At 38.8% G+C, this 26018-nt stretch overlaps 1 protein-coding gene across 3 annotated transcripts; it reads right to left on the reverse strand.

Annotated features, from left to right (window-relative positions):
- Positions 1 to 4075: 4075 nt before the first annotated feature.
- On the reverse strand, positions 4076 to 25971 carry BMS1 (BMS1 ribosome biogenesis factor). 3 transcript variants are annotated; one of them, XM_085229361.1, is made up of 23 exons: positions 25887 to 25971; positions 25509 to 25704; positions 24531 to 24721; positions 23390 to 23469; positions 21664 to 21852; positions 21062 to 21204; positions 20171 to 20292; positions 19322 to 19518; positions 18765 to 18901; positions 17461 to 18242; positions 16546 to 16647; positions 15404 to 15561; positions 14800 to 14881; positions 13538 to 13614; positions 12425 to 12604; positions 10673 to 10861; positions 9901 to 10081; positions 9312 to 9370; positions 8376 to 8498; positions 6920 to 7067; positions 5822 to 5997; positions 5266 to 5427; positions 4076 to 4600 (listed from the first exon to the last, which is right to left on the reverse strand). In XM_085229361.1, the coding sequence occupies exons 2-23, from the start codon at positions 25682 to 25684 to the stop codon at positions 4364 to 4366; spliced, it is 3891 nt and encodes a 1296-aa protein (XP_085085487.1). In that variant the 5' UTR covers positions 25685 to 25704; positions 25887 to 25971; the 3' UTR covers positions 4076 to 4363. The 3 variants fall into 3 exon arrangements, with proteins under 3 accessions (XP_085085487.1, XP_085085488.1, XP_010712430.1); XM_085229362.1 differs by having other exon boundaries at positions 13538 to 13611; positions 25509 to 25936; XM_010714128.4 differs by having other exon boundaries at positions 25509 to 25936.
- Positions 25972 to 26018: the final 47 nt, after the last annotated feature.

Consider the following 26018-nt stretch of genomic DNA (forward strand, 5'->3'; position numbering starts at 1 on the left):
GTACATGAGTTCAGTTTTGAGTTAGCCATTATTTACCTTGCTTTGCTTACCATCAGGCTATAGTTTTCTCCTCCATGAAAAAATACTAGGATATCTTTGTCCCCACCTTTATCTTTCCATTAGCGTTTGCCAAATTAGTTCACAAACTGCAACCTGGAGCAGAGAATTGATCCTGTATTAGAGAGAGGAGATGCTGGTACTTTTAACTTCAGACTCCACTGACAAAGGGAAAAAATAAGCAATGTTAACTTGGGATTGCTTTCCAAATGTCCATGTCCTTAAGCAACAGTCTGAAACCTGAGGAAACCTGGCATTTGGCAATTGAAATTCAAAGCCGAAGAACCAGCCTGTCCAGACTGAATCTTCATAGATGACCTGTCTTGGGTTCACTAAGTTATCTTACTGCCAAGTATGTTCTCTGTTCAACAGTCTTCTAGTGAAGAAATTCAGGAACCTCCAAAACAAGAAAAAACAACCCAGGGGAAAGAGAAAGAAATAGCAAAGAAAATAAATCCAAATATACCCAAAAATGAAGGAAAAGATTGTGGATATCTCATTATCTGAGTTTGATACAATCAGCATAGAAATGCTTTATCCATTACAATATAAGCAACCCAGCGTTTTTAGAACTAAGAGCAAACGTAGAAGCAAATATCTTCGGACTAAAGAGAATTAATTTAAATCTATTTCCTCTGTTTCTATCATTCAGGCAACTGCTTAATACATTGATCTTCCACGCACTTCCATTTTCTCCACCAGTACATCTCTTATAATTGGAATGAGCTGCTCTATTAAGCTTCTTAATAGATTCTACGTTCTCAAAACCCAATAACTTCAGGACAATACATTAAAATAGACAACAAATTAAGCTCGGTGTTTGTGAATGTGAGGCTCCATCAACAGCGACCTTTAAAGCTGCAGCACGTTTAAAATTGTTTAAAATTGGTTGCAGAGAAACCAGTGTCTAATATGTCTAATTGCAGTAGTTTGTGTCAGTGCTACGGAGCTCTGAAGCTTTTTGAAAGCAGCTTGTTTTTGGCAAAGAACAAGTTACTGTCTTGATACGAAGAAGCAATGGACACGTGGGGACGTTCACAAAATGGCTCAGAGCTGTGGACCTTGGATGTGTGAAAAACAGGACCACTATTTGCAGCTCATCACCCAGTGTAGACACAGCCTGGTTTGAGCAGCGAAGTCACAGCTGGCCATGGGTTTGTACATGCAAGTAACATCAAGTCATTATATGCAGAACAGAGGTATTTTGACAGTCTAACGTAGTTATTTTAATTATTTCAATTGAATCTAATCTATGCCACAGTACCTCATTAATTAACTTAGTTTGAAATACAATGTGAGTGGGGCTTTTATTTTTAAGTCATTACAAACCTGTAATTTCATTTTAAAATAGTAAACGATATAAAATGAATCTCTCAAAGCTAGTCAGCTCTGGAATGAGTCCTACCTCCTTCCGTAAGGCCACCTACATGCACACGTATTTTAGCCCACCTCTTCAGCCAGTCACAGAGAAGTTTTTCAGCATGAGTGAAGAAGAAGGTGACCCTTTAATGTGTGTGGGCGAGCCTCAAAAGCAGAGGGAGCAACCAGAGCCTGGGGATGGGGACACCCAGATGCCTCACAAACTGCTAGGGTGGGTGTTCACCAGCCATCCCCACAACAGCCAGCTGCTGGGCAGGACATGGAGCCTCATCTGCTCCAGCACGAGTTAGCTATTTCTTTGGAAAACAGACTGAAGAGACAAAAAGATTGCGGCAGAATCAGGCCTAACTGTTGAAAAACGAGTCCACGTAGCCAGTCCACAACGAGAAACATTCATCTGTTCAGGCTTCCAAGGAACAGTGTTATTCAGAAAGCCATCCCCTAGACAAGCTGCTGCGTTGGCCTTTGCTAACCATTTGCACACACAGCCCTGTATACAGGAAGCCCCACCACCCTCTTACACCTCACCCCTTCTTAATTACTCAAATCTGACCATTATCATCACCTCCTACGTAAAAGTACCTCAGGATTCAGTTCATTTTGCATTACCCCACCCAAAAGACCTACTGGATTTTTTTTTTCTTTTAATAACATGGAAATTGCTGTACAAAAGGCTGTTTTTGCTATGGTTTTTCAACTGTGCATAGGACTTATCACAAGCAAAACTGCTAATTAGCTGCACTTCCCGCAGTGCTGACTGAGTTTATCTGAGATAAGCACAGTTCAGCTCCTCTTTCTGCCACCTGCCAGTGATGCTCTCTGATAACGTGGGCTTTCTTGCTGTACTCCACCAGCTGTCCAGTAGTGGTAGTTTTTTTTCCATCTTTTTCCTTACAGGTAGACAGTCAGACAAATACAGCGACGACTGTAATCTATATGTTGCACACTGCTTCCCTCATACCACAGCAGAGGATTTATAGTGACCTTCTCCAGAGCACTGTAAATCATGGCCCAGGTACAATTAGCAAATGTACTGGACCCTGGCCAAGCTCTCTATCACCATAAAACTTAGGCAGTTCTGGGACTCCTCAAATCCAACGCAGGGACAGAGTGTTGTGATGCTTACTAAACCTGTTTTCTCCTATAAATTTCCCAAAAATTGGCTCTGTAAGAAATGCAAATGTCTTGCAGTCTTTTTTAGCAGAGCCACTTCCACTGCAGCAGAACTCTGCAGATGGAAGAGAAGTGCCCTTGCTCAGTATGCAGCCTTGAGGACAGCTGCTCACTCAATAAATACTTCTCCTAGTAGGAAGGTGCTTTTTTGCCTGTTTTTAAACCTAAATACAGGAAGTTTAGACAGCTATAACCAATATTTTTCCACACAGACACCAACAAAAGCCTTGAAAACTGCTCGCCACCAGCAGACCCCCCAGCAAACCAAAGCTCAGCCAAGGTCTGTTAATTTCTATTTGCCATAATAGGGCTGGACTCTGTAAATTGTTGCAGGCCAGCAGTGGGCACACGGTGGTGGGGCACACCAGCTGTCTCACATCTGAGCTTGGTGTCACAAAGACACGAAAAGGGGTGGGATCAAGGAGAAACACAAGTGACCCAACCTAGCACAGTATGACAGAACTGGAAACAACACTGCAGAACAAAAGAACCAAGTCATAGGAAACCACCCTGTTCTACAACAACAACAACAACAACAACAACAACAACAACAACAGAGCAGCAGTTGTTATCCATCAGGAGATCATCTTCAATATCACAGAATAAATCATGCTCTCATATTCACGTGACCTCAGGTGAGCCTTACAGGGAAAAACAAGAACAAAAAAACTACCGGTGAATTCATGTGAGGCTGTTTTCAGCCAAGTATCACATAGGCAAAAATGGATGCATTAGAATGTCAATATTAGGAGTACACAGAACATTACGGAATTAAGGTAATCCTGCATGCTAAATGTTGGCATAAAAGTCTACAAACTCACTCAACAGAAAGCTTTTGTAGGAGGGAACCCACGGGGAATCTCCCATCAGAGATAGGAAATATTACCACAATGCAATAATAATGAGTTTTGGCTTAATGATAAAGAGTGAACTCATTTAATAAAGAGACCAAGAAATTACTGATTTTTATCTGAGCTGCTTCCTGTTTGAAGTATTAAACAGACATTTCAGAGTAACCATCTGCTGTCATGTATAGCCTAACAAAAAAATTCCACTACAAAGAATGATTGTTCAAAGCTTCCAAGACTTCAACCATCAGTTAACACAACTGAAACTACGTCTCTTTTACCTCTTCCCTTCACACATCTTGAGAAAGTCTAACAACAAACTACCAAACCAAGACATGGAAAGACATTCCTCAGAGAAGAAAGTAACGCTGTTTCTGCCCACCTTACAGTAGTTGCCAGCATTCAGGAAGTGTCTAACACTGCTTAGCCAGAAATTGCACAACCCCTGCCCAGAAACAGCCAACCCTCATGCCTTTTTCTAGCAGACTTGCTGAGGACAAAACTTAGGCAGTGGCCAACACAGAAACACATTCAGAAACACTCATCCACAGGAGTTCATCCTTTCACATAAATCCACTAGAACTATGATGAAACACAAACAAAGAATATCCAGAAACTTGGAAATAAAATACTTTATTGGCCGGACAAATATGCAGTATGGGTAGAAATATACTGAAATACAAAGTCCTCCAGAATATCATATAGAAAAATCACAATTTATATTTCACTGCCTTATTTATATACATTTCCAAATGTATTCCATAGCTTGAAAAAGGTCACATTTGCATTTTTCCTCTCCTGGAAGCACATTCGGTGTAGTCTAATGTTTTTTTAGATGTTGTTGTTCCAAGAGAAAATTGCACAGCCATCATATTTTCTCATTTGCCCCAAAATCTGACACAATTTTACACGCTCTTGGCTCCCTCGCTAGATCCTTTCAAGCTTGACTTCTGCCTCTTTTTCTCCCTTTGTCCCAGTATTCGATAAATTTTCTTCTTAGCCTCCTTTTGTTTCTTTAATTTCTGTTCCTCCTCCTTCTGCTTAACTTTAACATACTCTTTAATCTGCTGCCGATGTTTTACTTTGGCTTTCTTTATCTTGTATTTATTCACGGTACTCAAAGCATCGAGTAGGGCTGAGATCTAGAACAGAAAGCAAGAAAATCAATATACAGACAGTTGAGTTTTGTAGCAAGAAACTGTTTAACTTCAGCAGACAGCTATATGCTGAATCAGAGATTCAGGGCAAATTCCTAACATTTTTTATACTTGTTCTCCAATTTCTAAAATGGTCTAATTATCTATCTTGTTGGGAAATTAATTCAAATACTGAACTCTGATTTTGATTTGACACTATTTAGAAATCTCTGCTTAATTGATTTATTCTCTAGAACTTCTATGCTGAAGTTGTAAGCATGCTGCAATCCTCCATTTTCGAAGTAAAGGATTCACTTCAAATCTCACCTGTAATACATAGCAATGACATGACAAAAGACTGCAGCTGTCAACTTAAATTGCCCTATTGTGAGAGGACTGTATCCATCTGAAATACTTGGAAGGCACTGTGACAAGAACACAAGTTATATCAGGTGACCTACTAGTTTAATAAATAAATGCTGTCTACTCAGAGCCTTTTCCATACATGTGCCACATGCTAAACAGAAACAAAACAAATTGCAGGACGATTTTTCACTCGAAGCATGTATATCTTTAGCACTAGTAGTGAAGTGCTAAAACAATAGTTAGAAATGTTCTAAGCAACACACTTTCCAGTAGGGAATCCTTGTTTCAGGGTAAGTGATAATTACCTTCTTTTCATGAGGCTCCCTGATAACAGCTGGTCTCCACTGATCTTTTGGAGTCTTCCCCTTCTTCTCAAGATTCTTAGGCTTGTTCTTAAAAGGCAGAGCTTTCTGCAGTGCTTTAGGAATGTGGAGCTTATTGAAATGCCTTTTCTCCCTCACAATAGGCTAAAAGAATGGATACAGAACATGCATAAAAGTCATGACCTTAGAAAGCTTTCATCTAATTTCCTACCATTGCGGGGGAGAAGAGGGGGAAGATGGTCCACATTCTTGCACCTGTAAAACGAAAATTGTACATGAAAACTTCACCCCTACTTTACTACTCAGACTACTTCATAAACTCTCATTGATACACAACATTTTGCTTCCCAGTGATTGAGTCCTCTCACATGCCAGGGAAGACTGCATATCTGTCAATAAAAATGACAAATTATTAATATTAAAATATGAAATGAATGTGCTCTGTTTGCACATGTCTAGGCCACAGGGCAAATTAGAGTGTGATCACTGTTTAAAAAAAAAAAAAAAAGCATAAAAGAAGAACTCATATCAAATATACCTTATAGAGGGAATCTTTGTTTTGTTTCAGTTTGATGCCTCGCTCATGCCTCAGCTGGCCTGTTGTCCTCATTCCCCTCCAACTGTCTTTCTCACCTGCTGGCTTCAGCAATGATGTTACAGGGTTATAAAATCTGGGGATAGACACAGGATACCAAGTCCTCACAAAGACAATGTCTGAAAGAAAAAAAAGATATCACTTGGCTCTCACAACACAGTTCATCACAACCACACTACACAAATACTGAATAGAAATAGACAACTAACATGTAGATCATGTACTAGTATCGTGTTTGATATATCTACCAAATCTGTTCAACTTCAGGCAAAGGCAATGTAACTATTTGCACCACTTGGTTCTGTAAAATCTAAAGCGGTCACAAAGATTCTATAGTCCTGAAGAACAGCCACATTAATACCACTCTATCAGTTCTTCCTATTAAAGACTTGCACAGGGGTTCACATTTAAGTATCTGTGTCTATACTATGACCAATGAAAGACAATTTGCCTATTGTTTGCCTATTTTTATAAAAGATTTAAACCGTTCTGGTTTTGCACTATCCATAATTTTATTGTGTTTAGGAAAATAAATGTCAAATAAGCCCAGATTAACACTAACTCATGTTCTCAGCATCACAGTAACACTCCATAAACATAGCAGAACACTACCTCACATTCCTAGCATCATTTCCCCCAAACATTAGAGGGAAAAAAACCTACCTAGAGTTACAATGCCACTCTCTGGACTTCTCAGAAGAAAATGTTCTCCTAGCACTTGTAATCACCAAATGCAATCCATTTTCACATTCATGGAGAAAAGTAAAACATTTCAAAACGCTCAGAGAAATACATCTCCAGGACGAGCCTTTTCATCTGTGTACTGTTTGACTTCCAAGTATAACTGAAAGAAATTCAACATGAAGCTGCTTCTTTTTTTTTTTTATTATTTCATTCTGCACCTCAGCAGATTTCACGCTCTTTGAAATCACACCTCAATTATCAGATACCAGAGACTAAGATGCTGCTTTTCAATAAGTGGAGTAGGATGAAAGTCGTGTGATAACAGCCCCTTATCAATCTCAGGAAAGTGCAACTCACCACTCATCAGCAACTTGTCTTCAAATGTTGCCCTAAAAGCACCTGCTGGAGCTCGGAGGGCTTTTTTAATCTGTCCTCGGATACCGCTCACAGTACGAATTGCTGCACCTTCAAATTTAGCCACTTCCAACTGAGAGTTAAACATTCCCTGAAAACGTGAATTACCCAGCATTAGTCAAGATGGTCAGTTTATTTGTGTGATGTATGTCAGCCACAAAAACATAGTAATCCCCACAATCATCTGATTCAGAAATCCAAAGGACAGAATAAGAATACTCTACAGTACAAGTGCTGACCGTATCAAAAACCTACTTAACTGACTTTAAGTTACTAGAAGTAATCAATGGCCTGGGTTGCAAAGGGCCACAATGACCATCTGCTTCCAATCCCCTGCTGTGTGCAGGGTCACCAACCAGCAGCATAGGCTGCCCAGAGCCACATCCAGCTTGGCCTTGAATGCCTCCAGGGATGGGGCATCCACAACCTCCTTGGGCAACCTGTTCCAGTGCCTCACCACTCTCTGGCTGAAAAACTTCCTCCTAATATCCAACCTAAACCTCCCATGGCTCAGTTTAAAACCGTTCTCCCTTGTCCTATCACTATCCACCCTCATAAACAGCCGTTCCCCTCCTGTTTATACATTCCCTTGAAGTACTGGAAGGCCACAGCGAGGTCTCCCCAGAGCCTTCTCTTTTCCAAGCTCAAAAAGCCCCGTTCCCTCAACTAATTTACTTTTTTAGTCATATATCAGCTTACTTGCATTGGAAAAATAGACATTTAACACTCATACTGTTTGAGAGAATTTCTCAAATTCCAGTTCTCTTTTGCTGGAAAACTGCATACCTTAAAAGCAACTAAGCTGCTCAACTCTTAAGCCACAAGGAAATCCAGACACACTGTGCGTTTCCACACAAATGCTTTGGTGTCTGACTGTTAGAATCAGTGCTTAGCTGCTTCCAGCCCTAAATGCAGAACAACCTAATCTCTTACTCAGAGTCCAACTAAGGACAGTTGGAGGATCTGTGAAAATTCACTTCTGCAACACGTTTTGTGGCAAACTGTTCTGTAACTGTAATTGTGAAGTTCTAAAGCACTGCTAGCAATAATATTTCATCCCACAGCTGAAATACAGTGGGGTCAAACTGACTGGATGACACTGGGGCTAAGTTCACATTTTTCAGAATTGTCTTTCATTATGAGATGTTAACTAATAGGTTTGAGGAAGAAAATAAAAGTAATTTTTAAGAGCAAAATTAAAATGACACTGAGTGTGAGCAAGAAGACCATTTCAGAACACTTGTCTGGTTAACAGTAATAATTTATATTCAGTGGATTGCACTTTAGAGACACTAAGCAGTGATCATGGAGAACTGCCTCAGGAAGATGCACGTATTCTCAAGTTGCATTCCTTCCTAACACTGCTGCATAACTTTGCAGCACATACCTATATACCTACCTTAATAAAAGAAGTGTTCTTAAAAATTTTGAATGGGAATCCAGTTAGCTTGAGTTTCTTCACAACAGTTATGGATTTATCTAAATCAAGCACAACTCCTGTGGCAGCTATCCGGAAATCAGGCTGAAACAGAGCAAAAATACACTGATGAACCACAATTACCAAAGAGCAATCCATCATACATTTACCAAATAGCAAAGAAACCATTTGAATGATACAAATACACAGTTTTTTAGAGCTTGAGTTGTGAATTTCTAACCCTTACAGGAGTACTGCAGCATGAAAAATACAAACTGACTTTGCATAAACAAGTTAAGGTCCTACTGATGGAACATCCCTACCACTCGCTAATGAGATTTTCAGAGCTGCCATTCTAATTAACTTGGAAGCAATTTAGATGTCCTTGTTATCTACCTTACTGTATTCTCTTTATTAAACAGAACAGTACTCAAAGTCTCAAAGGAGAAGAGCTGTTCACTGCAGTATAAGTCACTATTAAGTTGTGGACACATGATGAGAACAACCTGATACTTGTGACAAGGATGAGACTGCAACAGGATGGGTTCTAACAACGCAGAGATTCCCACTGCGAGGACAAAGTCTTTCCATCAGAAATTTCAGAATCTCATCACGTAAAAAGATTTCAGAAATTATCTAAATACTGATGTACCTCAATAAATAAGTAGGTATAAACCTTTCCATGGAAAATAGTAACGCAGTTTTTGCCATTTTCAGTGTAGCAGGGGAAAAAAAAAGTTTTGATCTAGTTTCATTCCTCATCACAATACATCTCTCAGAAGATGAAGTCCATCTAATTTCACAGGTCCTACAGTATCAGTGATTTACCACGTATAACCTTCCTCCTCAGATCTGTATGTTATATACACAGAAGATCTTTGGAAAATGGTAATTAACCTTTTATTGTAACGAACTTACTGTTGTGCCACTGACGGACTGGACCGCCAAAAATCCTGTTCCCTGAGGGGTGATGGGCCCTACAAGAAAATTCAAGAATTATGAAGGGCATCACTACATAACATGTAACAGCTTCTACTTAAGTTCAGAAAGCTGAGAAATTCTCAGTGTAGAATATCAATGACTGAAACCAGAGAAAGGTTAAATGCAGCACTCAGCCTAGGACACATAAATAACCTTACTAAAGTTATGGCAATTACTTGCACGTTCATTTATTATCATGCACAAAAGCATTTGCAGGGTCGGGCCCATATGCACACAAGTGCTTGCCTTCTCTACAGACAAAGCCAGACAAAGTTTCTCCTTGGTACAACACAACCAAGCACAACATTCATCATTTGATTAAAAGCCAAATAACTCACCCACCCTTCTCTATTAGCAACTGCCTGTTTTACCATACTATTTGTTATTTATCTTCCTCAGGGAGCACAGCTTTTAAAAAATTTATCATCCTCAAAGCTTCCAGCTGTGTTTCCTGACATACCCCATGAAGCTTGAGTATTTGATAACCATGAAGGGATTCAGGACAGTAACTCCAGAATTCCCTCACCCCAGAAAGTTGCCCCGCAATGCATATGCTGTGGTGTGTACTTCAGTAGCCTGTGACGTCCATTGTGATCTTCAATGTAGAACATTGGAATAGTCTGAAATCGCCTCCACCCTAATGAGAGGATTAAAGGATCACGTGTCTTGAGTATCTTCTTGTACCATCGGTGCTTCTTCAGGCGCAACTAATTAGAAGAGAAGATTAACAATGCTCTAACAGGATAATCACATCAATTTTGAAATTCAAGCCTTAATGAAAGCAACTTCCACCTACACTAGAATGTTCTTACTCAAAAAGCTTTATTCAGAAGCTTTATTCACTGAACACTAGGTTGACTTTAGCTGATCAGTATTTCACTGTTCAAAATCACATTTGTATGTAAATATTAAAAAAAAAAACAAATCAAATATAAGCTAGTAACTTCTCTCTAGCCACCTATCTGTAGAACATAAACCTCGGAGTACAACTCATGCTTGCAATCTAATGATCACAGTACCACTGTACAGCAGTCCTGAGACATCTCTGCAGAACAACATTATGAATATGAAATAACAATCACGTGTTTTTCTTCCAGTTATCCAAATAAGTCTTTACAAATCCAGCATCTGTTAACATAAAGTTAATTGTGACAAAAGCAACTCCACTATTTAAGAGATAAAGAGGAATACTTTTCTCATTATCATATTCTTCATAAGGAGAAAATGAAGAGCAACTCCAGAGACATTGAAGCGCAGCCGTAATGAAATAAAGTGCACTCACAGCTTTGGCTACATACCTGTACATATCCAACATTTCCTTCACTGTTGCCTAAACCACCCAGGATAATGGGATAATGGGGGTCGAAATTCAGGACAAATTCACAAGGGATGTTCTCAATCTCTATTCGAACGTACATCCCAGGCCGAAAGCCCTCATAGTGCACTCTGGTCTCATCATCTTGGTCTTCAAATTCAGTTTTATTAAGCTATGCAACAAGGAGAAAGTCAAGGAGAAAGTCATCACGTTTTACAAAACTCAAGTATTAACAACTTGTTCGTGAGGTGTCAGTTCTATTTAAAACGTGCTAAGATTTATATAAATCTTTTGAGAAAGATCCCATAGGTTTCGTGACTCTTTATTCAAAGTGATATCTCTGCCACCATGAAATTCTTCCAATTTGAAATCCCAAGAGGGGCTGTTAGTCTGCATGAAAGACAGTGCCCAAGAGAACTAAATGACTGAGTCACTTCAGATACACCTTTCATACGGGTGACTTTGGATTTTAAAGACACACATGTCAAAAGAACATTTATGATTTAGGAACCCAATTACATTTTCAAGTTAACATCCTGATCTTTAGATGTCACTATGAGGAGATTGGGCTCCTATCTTACTCAGCAGCTTAAAAATATTTGCGTCCTCAAATACTCTGTATCCTCAAAAGGGTCTTTTAAAACTCTTCTGTGGCATATAAATGCAGACGTGCAAATATTTAACAAGATATGCTTATGAATAAGATAAGCTTTACCCTTTACATTCCTCCCCTATCTCCTGATGTTCAGCTACCTGTGATGCACAATGTCGTATTTAAGCAAATTGATCTCATTTTTCAAGGTATTGAGATGTGGAACAAATCTTGTGGTCCAAGCTTACTTTTCAAGAAGTGTTTACACAAGTGTTTGAGATACTTGCCCTTCCATCCTGCTGTTGGGGCACAGCTGACTGCTGGCATGTGTTTCTGTAACTGACTGCTAGTGAAACTACTGTAAATCATCTCATAATCTTTTACTGCAATGTACTTGTTCACATTTTAAGTGTTCTTAGTAAGCCTATCAGTACGCCACACTTATAAAAGAGGTTAATACAAGAAGGTAGCAATGAATTTAATAACAATTTGGGACAAGGTTTGTCATAAGAGCACACAGTGAAATTACTAGTAGCATAAGGCAGTATTATTTCAAGCCAGCCAAAGAAATAAATAATTTTTAAGTTTAGAGGCCTGGAGCAAAATCAGCATCCAGAATTTTAGATGCAGTTATGCTGACGACTCCTACTGAACACATACAGGAATCATCAATTATTTTTCCTCAAAATAACTAGACAGTTTGGGGAAGAGATCACCACACAGAGCTTAATCTTGTATTTTTAACAATGCAAAAAACACCCCAGAAATAATACCAGGAAAACGTGATACAAGTTAATACGAGAAGGATTCTCCCTTTCTTCCACGCAGAAGGATGCCTTGATGTCTTCCAGAGAGGGGACCAGGGCTCCTCTCTCATGTTTTGTTGTTTTGCTTTTTTAAAACCTTACATGCTCGTCTACCAGTAAATGATAAAATCGCTAAAAACTTCTGAATAGGTCAAGATACATCATGTAAGCTTTACCTCTTCAGTGAATTATAATATCATAAACTGACGTCAATTTAAATCAAGCTTTCAGTTGTTGGATTTCTCATGCGTGTCTCCAGAAAAGACCTTTGGACAAACACTGTTGGGTATTTCTGAAGACACACAGTCAGATAAAATGATAAATTAACAGCTTGTACCTGGGCTTGTTTATGCATTTCTTCTTTAAGATCATCAAAGTACGTGGCATCCCCTTCATCATACTCTGCATCAAACATCTCTTTCAGTTTCCGTTTCTTGTCCAGGCGCTCCTTTTTTGCTTTCTCCTCCTCAGCTTCTGCTTTGGACTTGTTTCCATCATTCTCTTCTTCATTTTCAGACTGATCAGTGATAATTTTACAAATATGTGTATTAGTGTTCACTGGAAATTAGCCATTCTGATTAACATTTTTTATATGTATCATTACAGAATATTTTGTCACGATTCAAGTGATCAGACGCTTAGTCATTTTTATCTAAAATGGGAATATTTCTTAAGTTATTCATAGAAAAAGATGCTACTTCAGAAATAACCACAACATTCCATAATCTAATCGTATTCCTTTTCATTAAATACACTTCTTGACTTCACATTTGTTTTTTATGTCAGGGAACAGATCCTAAGATTGGCCTACAATTCTACACCTAAAACAAGCACACGAAGTTAAAAAGGAAATGAAGTAATTAACTTTGAGTAATACTGCCCTGCGAGGCAGAGGCTAGAAAGGCCTACGTTTGTTCATAAACTGAACACTTCCCAAATGGCACCGTTACTCCAATTCTGTAACCAAATGTAAAAAGTCAAGTTGTTCAGTGTAAACAAATGTTGAAAATCACAGCTCTGTTCTTAGAAGATATCCAAATCATGGCTGTGAAGTGCTTCCATCAACCTCTGACATAGACACGAGGAATCTAAGTTTCCACTGCTCACTGTGATAACACAGATCTCTATCACCTTGCACATCAGATGACATGGTATGAACAGTTACAGTCACACTTGATTTTAAAATATTTTTCTTATAACTCCAGATCCTGACATCTACCGTTTAATAATGAGGTGCGTTGTCTTGCCTAATTAATTTTAAACAACATCTGAATTTGAGACTAAAAATACATGCTATTCTAGATACTTACAGGTTCCAAAGTCATCTATCTTACCTTCGTCACTCCTATTGATTTCGTATCAAATCACAGAAGTGAAATTTGTGACATGAGATGCCTATCACTCGATCAGAAATACATGTGCTACTCCAGAACAAAGATAGAGGTCATACCTCGTCTCCTTCAGCAGCAGGCCTTCCTTTGTGCACAACACCAGTTTCAAGATCTTCAAAATCTCCATACAACTCTTCTGCAACAAAACATCTGACAGTTACTATTCTGTTATTTTCAGTATTGTGTATTTCTTACTACTACTTTATAGATTAGTTTCAGCCCAAACTTATTTCCTTCCTATCATCAGTTTTATATGTCTGTTGTCTTCTCTATATTGTCAGTTGAAGCTCACTGGATCCCCCTTTTCCCTTTCAATATCTCAATTTCATGATTTTGAATATGCAAATAAAACATACTTAAATCACTCCAAATGACCATACACATTGCCTCACAAAATTAAGTTAAGGAAGAACATTCCTATTGTGTAAAGACTAATGGCACAAGGCATCATCAGCACAATTGAGCTTCCTCATTAAAAATAAAATAAAATAAAAAAAACTGATAAAAAATTTAAATATAGCAGACCTTTTTGAAGTTAAAAAATGCTTAAATAAATCTATCAAATCTCAATCAATTTATACAAAAGACACAGCCACGTTATTCAAATTTTCTAATTTTTCCCAGACATGTCTAAAAACGTACACAAAAAGCCCTCCAAAAGATCTCACTTTTTAGCCAAATGCAAATGACCAGTTTGTCTTTCCATAAAAAAAAAAAATCATTTCTGCTCATCTCTACCCACACTACTGAAAACAATGAAATACATACAGGTGTAAATAAAATACACACAGGAAGCAATTCTTTACTTTGAGGGTGGTGAAATACTAGAAAGGGTTGCCCAGAAAGTAATGTGAATGCCCCATTCCTGGAAGCATTCAAGGCCAGGCTGGATGGAGCTGTGAGCAACCTGGTCTAGTGACAGGTGTCCCTGCCTATAGCAGGGGGTTGGAACTACATGATCTTAAAGGTCCTTTCCAACCCAAACCATTCTGTGTTTCTATGTGTAAGTAGATAAATTAATATATACAATGCGAAGTTGACGCGATCAAGTGTTAACTCAGGATTTCATTTCCTAATTTAACTTACATATCCTATCTTTCAGAGAGTAAATTTTAAAAATATTCTACTTGTGTATTTCTTACAGCAACATTTAAATGCTTTAACAACTGTGTAACACTGTGTAACACTGCAGTATTTTACAGTTGGAAAACAACTGAGCAAGTATTAGCTAGTGCAGAACATTCTAAATACGTAACTGTGGAGTAATTCCTAAAACCCCTATATCCATTGATATGTTCTTCTTAAAAAGTCTTACACATACCATCTTCTTTCAACAACTTTGCTGCATCTTTATCTTCTTCCCACTTTCCAGTAACAAAGCAATCTCTAATACTGCTCATAACCTGCAAAATAAAGTGTTGTTGACTTGTACAGTTCAAGCTTCTCATCAACACGAGCATTCCATTATTCGTTCCCCACTCCTCAACCATCTTCCAAACTCAGGGATAATTTGATACTTGCACACACAGATCTAAATCAAGGCAACGTTACCAAAACTACATAATTCCTCAGCCCAAAAGCAGGAACAAGAAGCCACCTCAAACCTTGCCCAAAGGCCGTTACACTAATGAAGCCTCTTTGTATAGATTTGCACTCATGCTTTCTACTTCTGTATAAGCAGAAAATTACAATCCACTAGACAGTTGAGAGGTGAGCATTCAACAGAGTTATTCTAACTTCCCATTGAATCCTTTGGCTACTAAATATTCCTCGTGACCTTAAGTAGCAGAAGATGTACAATGACTGTAGCTTACATGTGTCTGTTTCAGTGACACTTTCCCATAATAACTCAGTAGTGCTTTTGGAAATACAGTCAGGACATAACAAGCACAGGATTTGCAAATGCAACTATCTGACTGAATTACCTCTTCTAAGTCCCAGTCTTGAGGCTTTTCCACCAGAAATTTAGAGCAGTCAAGACCATTAGCCTTCTGTTTGGCTTCTTTATCTGGACGGCTGACATGGAACAGACCTCCAAGTTCATCACCTGTATCCTCACTTTCATTGTCTTCATCCTCGACGGCTAAATGAAACCAACTGTGATTATTTCCCACAGTACATGAATTACATTTGTCAACAACCCCTCTCCTGCCTTATGTTTCACAATATCTGTAGTAGAAGCAGCCAGACAGATACTATATGCTACCAGTTTCAGTTGTGCAGCCATTCCACATTGAAACATGCAATTTAATGCAAAACTCTATACGGTCCTTTGAACAACCTGCAATCCAGTTCCCACTTGCCTACCTGGAATTATCTCAAAGAACATTGCCCATTAAGCAAACAGTGTTCATTAAAAACCATAAGTAGATACAACACTGGACTAGCTTGTAAATCAAGAACACTGGACTTGAGAATCTACTACTAAATCTTCCCACTTCTGCACTGTGAAAGTTTTATAGAAGACAAATACTAATTGTATTCTATGCAGGTTCTGCATGATGAGGTTTGTACATTCAGATAAGTACTGGAAAAGCTGCAAATTAAATCGGACAAATTACAAAAAGAAAACAATCTTATCTTCCTTCTAAGCCAGTGTATTTTTTTTTCCTCAACGAACACCTTTGACGTGATAATGCACAGACATGCTAACACTGAGACACATCTAAAACAATATTCCACTCTCAGTCACTGTGAGAAAGAAATGAATGAAAACAGCAAAAAAAAAAAGTAGTAGTTCATGAAACACATAAATTACCAAAATGGATTTTTGCAATTGCAATACATACAATTATAAAAGTGAGCTAAATTCAGATATTTGAGGGAAAACAGTTACACCATACAACAGGTAACAGTAGTCTCCCAGACAAGCTCAGGCTATTTTTTTTATTTTTATTTTTTTTGAAAACTAACAACTGCCTTCATTACAAAAGGAACTGAGTATTGGTAATTAGGAAATTGAATCAACTCTCCTCAAGACTCTCACTGAAAAAGCTCAAAGTTTCAGACTTACAAACTTGCTATTAGCTAAAAACCCACCGTAAATTAAGACATAATGAATTTGTACCTGTTCCATATACAAGCTTACGAAGATTTGGGGTTGCCTGCTGCTGTCTTAGAAAGGCCTGAGCTGCCTTCTGTGTGAGGTCTTCTTTCCATTTAAGTGCACCTGAAAGGGGAAAAATTAGCATCTGTCTTCAATAAAGAGCAAAACTCAGGAACTACATAATCTACTCAAATAAGAACATGACCTCAATACACATTTGATCAGTTTTTTATTCTCCATATACACACAGAAACAAATTGTGGCTAACAAGCTGGAGCTCTGATTTTTTTTCCATTAATGAATCCTAACTTGAGAAGGATAAAAGTGTAAGAGATTATTAGCAACCATAATAGATTTTACTGTTTTCAAATGTGGAATTACACACTCTTTTGCTGCTCAAAGAATCACAGAATGGCTGAATCTGAAGCTCTGGAAATTAACTCTCCAGCTCTGCTGCTCAAGCAAGGTTGCAACAGTGGGTTGCTAACAACAACATTCAGGCGCTTTGAGTGCCTCTGACGATGGCAATTCCAATGCTTCTTATGAGCAACTTAATCAAATGCTCAGTCAATAATTAAAACATTTTAGTCACGTTCCTCCAAGAATGGTTTGCTCTAAATGAAATAATAACAGCTTGAATTCTGTTACACACAGATCCATAAAGATTACTATTAAATTTGGTGCAGAAACGCCGAAGTTTATAAAATGAATCACCTCCATTTTCAAGCAAGGAAACCTGAAATCTGCATACTGCACTATAAATGAAAGGCCTGAAAGTAAATACTATCACGTTTCCAAAGGTGAAGTTTGCCACCCAACAATTATACAATATTATACAACTCAAATACATATTTGCTCGTTATAATATCCTTTAACAATTAACAATGAATTCAATGCAAAACGGGCATAGAAAAAATTACAACATTTACAGTCTACCTGCAGTGTCAGCAGAAAAATCTGTTTCTTCTTCATACTCTTCTTCTTCTCTCAGCAGATTTTCAACCTCCTCATCTTCAGCTTCAGGTTCAGCTTGCCTAGTCCTATCAGCTTTCTTTGGCTGAAATCCCTTCCTATCTGGTACTTCAGCTTCTAATTCATCACGTGATTTTTCTTCATCATCACCCTCACTGAGAGATTCAACCTCAGATCCTGATGCCTCTTCTGCTGTGCAATTTCCTGAATCTGTTGTGAGCATTGATTTCTTTTTCAGACTGCGAACTAACAATTGAGATCTGGTGTCTTTATCGTCATTCACCCGTTCATTTTGCTCATATTCCACAATTCCTTCGCTGCCAGCTTCAAATTCACTATCTGAGCTGTCATTTCCATATGTCCTTTGTTCATCATCATCATCATCATCTTCCTCCGTCTCATTTTCTTCAGAGGCAGTTTTTCCATCTTCTTCAGAACTCATCTCAAGATCATCCTCACTATCAGCAAATGCTGGCAGTTCACTCACAGTTTCTTGTTGAGCCACCTCCGTTTTCAGACGTTTGGCACTCCCAGGAGCCATCTCTGCCTCGAAGAGCTCTTCATCACTTTCTTCCTCTTCATCATCACCATCACTTCCATCCTCAGACATGGCTTCTTCTTGCTCATCTTCCTCATCACTAACAGCATCATCATCTTCTTTCTTCTCTTTTTCATCAAATAATGCTTTCCGACGTACTCTTCCGGTCTTCAAATCAATCTGCCTCTCTTCTTTTGGCATCACAATGCTGTTTTTCCAAAGATCACATTTGGGAGAAGACAGTGAAATGCAAAGAAGTATTAGCAAAACAATTTGGATTCATGTCAATAATTTAAAAGAGAAATTATGGAAAACACTAAAAAGGTAACAGGCTTCATGACGTAAGAAAAGCCTTTTAGTTCAAGTTCACTGCAAACTGTAGATGCAAGTAACTCCATGAAATTTCTTCATTTGCTGTGGTATGAAAATAGTTTAAACAGTGCATTTCACTGAGGATTATGACTGCCATTCTCTAAAACTCTGAGAAGAAATGTTCCACTTAAAGCTGAATCATCCAGGAAATTCTGGGTGGTAGAACTATAGTGCTTATAAAACATTCTTAATACATAATTTGAGCTAAGAACAAATGCTATCTGGCTTGAGTAGTCTAACAAAAAGAACTAAGTAACAAGCCACTGTACACAGTACATAACTGAGAAACCTTCCTAAATTAGGACCTAAAATCAGGCACTCAGTATTGTTCAAACACTGCTCAGAACTGGAAACTTACTCTTGTCCTACATCTTCTGAACCTAATGGTCTAGAGTCCATGAAGAGAGAAACCCTGCTTGACGCCATCTTAGTATCTATGGCTGAGTGAGTGGAGATGAGGCTCTGAACCAGCTCATGATTTGGTCTCACTTCCTCCTGAAAAGCCAAAGTTTTTCACATTTCAATTAAGATGAATAAACAGACATCCAATCAACAGTTAATAAAACCAGTGATCTGACAAAAACAATAGAAATACACATTTGTAAAAATAATCATCCTTTCCTGCAACTGCCCTACTCTGCAAAATAAGAATGATAATATTCTAGCACCAGAAGCTTCTATAAATCTCAAGTCTTAACAAAAAAAACTTCTGAAACTAACTTAAAATACTTATTAACTCATCCTTCAAATGTTTTGCACAGTTTTACACAGAGAAGCCATTTGAGAAGAAAAAAGAAATTAATATACAGGGGTTATTTTTCAGAAGCTTATGATGAAATACCTATTTTGACTCTAAAGGTGAAAACTAAATTTTTTAAGATACAAGAATTGAAATCATTAACATAGCTCTTTTACCTCTTCATTTTCATGAGCATGGCTTCCTCCAAGGTCAATATAAACAGCATCCTTATCATATACAATACCCCCAACTCCTGAGAGAGGGGCATAGATTAGTTTTTCTTTCTCACTTAAAGAACGCTTCTTCTGCTGCTCAGGTAGAGCACAGGGGTCTGGTAGGAAACTCACATCACTCACAGTGAAGTCCCCTACACCTAGGGAGACAGGCAAGGAGACAAATAAGATTTTCATTGAGTTTTAATTCCAAAACGTGTGCAATTCATCATGAAGAGAGTAAAACAAATACGTTCATCACCTCTATATCAAACATCTGTTTCTGCTGTTAAAGCAATAAACTTAGAGAAGAACACTCAAGTTCACCAAAACACAGTTCTGGGTTTGTTTGATTGCATTTAATGAGGGCAACTATTCACTCACTTCTTGAATAGGTCTGTGTATTTAATATTAAAATCTTTGAAATTAAGCTTTAAATCATGTGCTTAAAATACTGTATTTAAGCAAGGAGTATGAGAAATTTTACATAAGCCAAATTTACTTGTCACTATCAGAACTGGTGTGTTTTACACTTCAAGCATCTCATGAAGTGAAACATCACTGAAGATCTTCAGATGCTGTGTTTAACACCGCAAGAAAACTGCAGAATTGAAAAGCAAAGCTATTTACAAGTATATGCTTTTACAGAAACATGTATTACAAAAAACCACTTCCAAAAGCTTAACGTGATTTTGAAAAGGTGAAAAATCTATTTTACAATTCACTGTTTAAAGATACAAATCAAACCACTATTAGAATACCAATAGCAACACTGATCAGCACAAGCACAGTTTTAGGAATACAATAACTTACCTGGCATATGAATTTGGCTTTTGTTTTTCAGATATGCTCCTCTTAAGTAGCCATAAAGTGATATCTTCCTGTCACATTTGGGATTGATTCGTATATCTTCTGGGTTTGTCAAGTCTTCCATTCTACCAAACGTTAAAAAAAAAAAAAAAAAAAAAACAAAACAAAGAAGTCAAATAATCCAACAGTTCTAATAAAAAAAAAAAAAAAAGGAATTTATAGGAACACAACCACAGCAGCACTGAGTCATGCTCTGCAGGCTCTAAAAATCAAAATAGTCAATAATATGAAACAGCTGTATATTAAAACTTGTTGTTGAACACAGATGTACATACCTCCAGAAGATTAACTGACATTTCATGAAATACATACCACTTTCTTAACACTTCCATTATTTATATGCTATCCACACTAAACACTCCTCAAATCAATTTTGTCATCAGACAAAACAGGTTACCACCATAAGACAGCTGAAAGATGCATTGCCTTCAGACATGCAATACCTTCTTCTCTTTAATAATGTTAGTAAGCAACACAACAACTACAAGAGAGAAGGGGAGAAAGAAGGACTGGTTGTTTTCAGGGCAGTCGGAAGAAAATCCCTTCCACATCCACCTTCTGCACTGCACAAAGAAGGGGTCACAAACAACCAGTCACGGAGAATCGTATAATGACCTCAGTGACCATCTGGTTCCAACCCCCTGCTGTGTGCAGGTCACCAACCAGCAGACCAGGCTGCCCAGAGCCACATCCAGCCTGGCCTTGAATGCCTCCAGGGATGGGGCATCCACAACCTCCTTGGAAACCTGTTCCAGTGCCTCACCACCCTCTGGTTAATCTGTATCTACGTTGATCAGTATCTACGTTGATACTGAGGAACAGAGAGGCACATACCTGTCTGCAAGGACATATGGGTGAGACGTTTGCCAAGTAAGCGGTCGGAATTTCATAACAGAGATGAAACGCCCCAGGTTGTGAATTTCCTGCTTTTGATATTCTCCATGAACCATTCCAGACAGATAAAACAGCTTAGCACCCTGAATATATTAAAAAGACATGAAAATATTAAACATCAATGCAATACTTGCAAATCTGGAAAAACCTAACACAATTCTATTTCATAAATCGTAACTGTAAACTGCAACTTACAACTGATTCCTGAAGTTCAAACTCATTAGCACACTTGAACATGAAAACACTCCCCTAAATCTTAGTGCAAAACCATTCACAGTCAGAAAATCTGTTGTAAAGATTTAGTTTGTCTCCATAACCCATGTAACAGACCTTTTTACTAGTATCATATGGTTAGTAGTGAGGCATGCTCATACAGAGATACAAGCATTTTAACAAAGACTGCATTATATAATACCAAAATTGTCCATTGATAGTAATATTCAAAAGGTTTTATGAATGCAACAAATATTTAAGTATTGCCACAGACTTTATTAGCATACTACAATGCAAAATATGCAGAAAATAAACGTGGGATGCCATACCGGATATACTTCAGTCCAGAATCTGTGCTTTAACCTCTTCTTTGTCTTCTTTAATTGTTTGTTGTTCTTGAATGTATCCAGGTGGGTAAGAACTCCCATAATTTTGGGAAAACCATGTACTTGACAAATGTTCAGGAATTCAAAAGTTTCCATCTCAAATCCAAAGCTGGCATCAATGAGCATCAGAACCTGAGAACACAACACCTAAGATAAGCCTTTAAAGTCACAAGCTTCTCAGAAACCAAAAACTTCTGTTACTTATTTTCAAATAACCTGAAAATCAATTTTGGTTTTTTAATTATAGCATGCTTCAGAAGTTAGTACCACTTAGGAAATCAAATCTAATTTTCCAGACAATCAATTTCCTTTACATAGATCACATTCACACATTCTCTCAATAGAATTGCAAAGAATATAACAATATGGAATAACATGCTAAGGCCTGAATAGGCATTTACTTGGTGAATTCTAAAAATGAACGATTGAGCATCCTCCAATATCAGCAGAATCATTTTGTGTAATTTGTCTCACCCTCTGTTTGTTTAGCTCTGTGTAAGACACATTTGTGCCTCTAAGGTTGCTTGCTTCCTTTGGTAAAGTGAGGCAAACAAGCTTTCTTCACAATTACAACTATTGTTGTGCATCACTAAAATATACTGGTAAAGGAAAATGGCACTCAACGATGGCATGAAAGTTGAAATAAAGCTCTGCTGGGTCCTCTGTGATGAAGAACTTAAAATGCACAGCAACTGACGACAAAGACCTGTGAGTAACGATGTAAACTCAGCCTCCTTCCAGAAAAACCAAACAGATTCTCAGCATCACTCAGTGCATTTGGAATCTTCAACATCACATCTACATACCAACAGGTTTTAGTATTTTTAATACATCTTATTTCTTTAAGAAGGAAGCATGCAGGTAGGACAGGATCCTGGACTACTGCATGCCTCTTAGTTTAGGTGGTTCTGGGCAGCCTGGTCTGGTGCTTGGTGACCCTGCACGTGGCAGGGGCTCGAAACAAGATGGTCATTGTGGTCCTTTTCAACCCAGGCTGTTCTATGATCAACATTCAGTTAAGGATTCCAAGCCCAAATCAACATGAACATTCTATTCTAAATCCACACACAAAGTAGAATTGCTAATAGTTTCATGGATTGCATATTAGACTCTCTAGACAAAGAAGACTTCATAAACAGAAAGTTTAAATTTAAAACAGAGACCACATGTCACTGAAATCAATCCTATTACTACACCTTCAAGGATAGAAACAGCAAAGTATATCAAACAAAACCAACTCATATTTCCTCTTTACGCACTAATTGAAAACTTACTGAGCTGAATACTATTTTCAGATTTTACACAGTTTGACCAAATCCCAAAATGAAAAGTCATTTCAATATTTTGCCTTGTTATTAAGTCTTGTGCTAATAGTTTACCAGTTTATTCACAATCAAGTTGTGTAATTTCCCTTCATCCTCCCAAACCATCACACTTCCCGATCCCATCTTCCCACCCCCACCAGTTAAGGAAACTCCTGGAGGTTGTTAGAGAATATTAGGTTCATAGTAGGGCTTAGTCCTCTTATTTTGGAAGCCCAAGACAGCATTGCCTCAGATAGCAATGGACAGAGAAAACAGACTACTTGTGCAGTCTACTTCTAGTACTTCCAGGAAGAAGTACTTTCAACATGAATTATAGTAGAAATCATATGCTATTAGTAACTTACCAGATCAGCAACTTTAGCCAGGTCAATCATTGTATTAACATCGCATCCACATTCAATAATAGTCAGCCTGCGTTTCTTACCTGAAAACAAAAGTAAGGAGCAGAAATTCAAAGAGGAAGCAAAGGAATTACTCCACTGATTTCTTTTCAGATTATACATCTGCAGTCTAGCAAGTAGACTGCCAAGTATGTGCAATTGTAAAAGTAGTTGTTTTCAAATGCTTGCAATTCTCCGAAATGTTAACCTCTTCATTTAAAATTACCACACTGAACACGTGGTTTCCAAGTTGTTCTGCCTTTTCCAAAAAACAACCTAACAATCAAAGACACATTGTATTTTGAAGGAAACCTCTGCTTTACTTCTATCTTTTATATCCCAGAATTAACTTCCAAGGACTTCATTTTACTACTTACTTTTTCTCCTCTTCTGACAAAACACTCTGCTGCAGCTTCTCAAAAAACACAATAGTTTAAAAACACTAAGTAGATATTAAGAGATTTCTTAACATGCATCTGAATTAGAACAAACTACCCACTGTTCAGTTTGACTAACCTGAGCTTAATGACGACACACTACAGAACAAGGAGGACAACTCTGCCTAAAAATTAACAGGTTTTTTTTCTCCCTCATGTTATCAACTGCAAAGCTCAATTCCCAAGTTCCAGTAGACCAAAGAGAAAATCCAATTTAGCACATTTTTCCCATCTCATTTTTTCCTTTTCCATGTGTGTGAATTATTCCTGACAAAAAGCAGATTTATTAGTTTAAACCTCTCAAGAGTTTACCAACACCAGACACAACGTCTGGGTCCAAGCAAGATTTTCCCTTACAATTTATTTCTTCAAATGCTGTGGGTTGGGTTCCTCAATGATCCAAATGGCAATATGCAAGAAAAGTAAAAAGACAATGGCCAAGTGGAAGTTGGGACTGAAAACATAACAAGCAAAGGAACAAGTTCAGAAGAACAAAAGCCCAAATCTAAGGATTCTTTTACAGTTAATAAGTGTGCCTGGTAACACAGACAAATGACTTCTTCAACATGACCAAGAATCAGGAGAACTCAAACACGTCCTAGTTCTAAAAGCAAGACAACAACGGACTGTAAAATAGGCATTTCCATTTCTCATGTCTTTGTCCTCACCTGAAACGATAGTAACAGGGCCCCGGATTTCAACCAATTTTTGTCTTGTGAAGTTCTTAATGAGACATTTTATTAAGGTGCTCTTCCCAACCTTGGGAGGGCCAACTACAACTACCACCACTGGAGGAGGCTCCAAAGGAGTACGGTCAACCACAGGAATGTGATGTTTTTTAGTCTTCAAATCCTGAGTTCTGAGAAGAAATTTAAAATGAACACAAGAAGAAATTAAAAAGTAATAATTGTTCTTTTAGAATATTTTCAGCGTCTGCAAACATTCAGACACGAAGGCTCACCAAGTGCCTGGTTGCTACCATGAACAAGGAACTCTGACCAAGCCGAAGGAGCTCTACAGACTTCTTTATTCCAAGTAAGCCTAGCATACTTGCACCAGATAACACACATGCAGGATGCACCAGACTACCAACAGACACACAAATTACAACACAGCCTTGCAAATGATGAAAGCTCTATGAGCCTATTTATGAAAATTACACTACGTATGTTTATATGCAAAACAATAAGGAAACACCAGCCAACATCTGCTGTGATGGAATCACAGAGGGGCTTGGGCTGGGAGAGACCTTAAAGCCCACCAGTTTCAACTCCCTACTGTGGGCTGGTTGCCACCCACAAGAGCAGGAAGAAGAGCCCCATCCAGCCTGCCGTTGACTGTCTCCAAAGATGGGGCACCCACAGCTCCGGGCAGCTGTGCCAGACCTTCACAGAATCACAGAATGGCCAGGGTTGGAAGGGACCTCAAGGATCATGAATCTCCAACCCCTGCCACAGGCAGGGCCACCAACGTCCCCATTTAATACCAGCCCAGGCTGCCCAAGGCCCCAGCCAACCTGGCCTTGAACATCTCTAGTGACGGGGCATCCACAGCCTCTCTGGGCAGCCCTTCCAGCACTCACCGCTCTCTCTGTAACCTGTTCGGCCAACGGACTGCATGCTCTGTACCTCATTCCTGCTGCTCACCTATGGAACGTCCTGGCCATCCGCACGGCGGACTGCACTGTGAAGGCTTTGGGATTTCTTTTCCGAGCATCCTCCTCCTCTCCAATTCCCAAATCATTGAGATGCCGTTTCCTTTTTTTCTCTGCTTTCGGTCCGCTGTGCTTGACACGGTGCTTCTTCTTCTCCTTTTCCTCCATCTTACTCCTTCAACAGCCGTCTACAATCAGCGTAGCATAGAAAGCTTCCGTGTGACCGCGCACAACGGACAAAGGATACAAAGCAGTGAGCCCGGGAGGCACACGTATAACACCGCGTTCCCGCCGGGCCCGGGGAAGGCAGCCCTGTACTGCGGAGCGGCTCCCACACCGCGCTGCCCAGGCCCAGCAGCTCAGCACCCACCTGCACGCCGCGTGGGCCCGCAACGCTTTGCGGCCTCCCCCCGGAAACAAGCGGCCGCACCCGGCGTTCCGGCGCTCCGGAGTTCCGGGGGACGCGCTGCGGCGGAGCGCTTTGACCGACACACCGCCGCCT

The sequence above is a fragment of the Meleagris gallopavo genome, chromosome 8 (assembly GCF_905368555.1).
Source record: "Meleagris gallopavo chromosome 8, MGAL_WU_HG_1.1, whole genome shotgun sequence".
NCBI classification, from domain to species: Eukaryota; Metazoa; Chordata; class Aves; order Galliformes; family Phasianidae; genus Meleagris; species Meleagris gallopavo.

Excerpts from the sequence above, each read along its gene's own strand:
- BMS1 (XM_085229361.1), bottom strand. The coding sequence starts at position 25,684 with ATGGAGGAAAAGGAGAAGAAGAAGCACCGTGTCAAGCACAGCGGACCG. Across the intron at positions 13,615-14,799 it reads AAAGTTGTTGAAAGAAGATG|AAGAGTTGTATGGAGATTTT; the intron begins GTATGTGTAAGA and ends GTTTTGTTGCAG. Across the intron at positions 5,998-6,919 it reads AGACAAGTTGCTGATGAGTG|ACATTGTCTTTGTGAGGACT; the intron begins GTGAGTTGCACT and ends TTTTTCTTTCAG.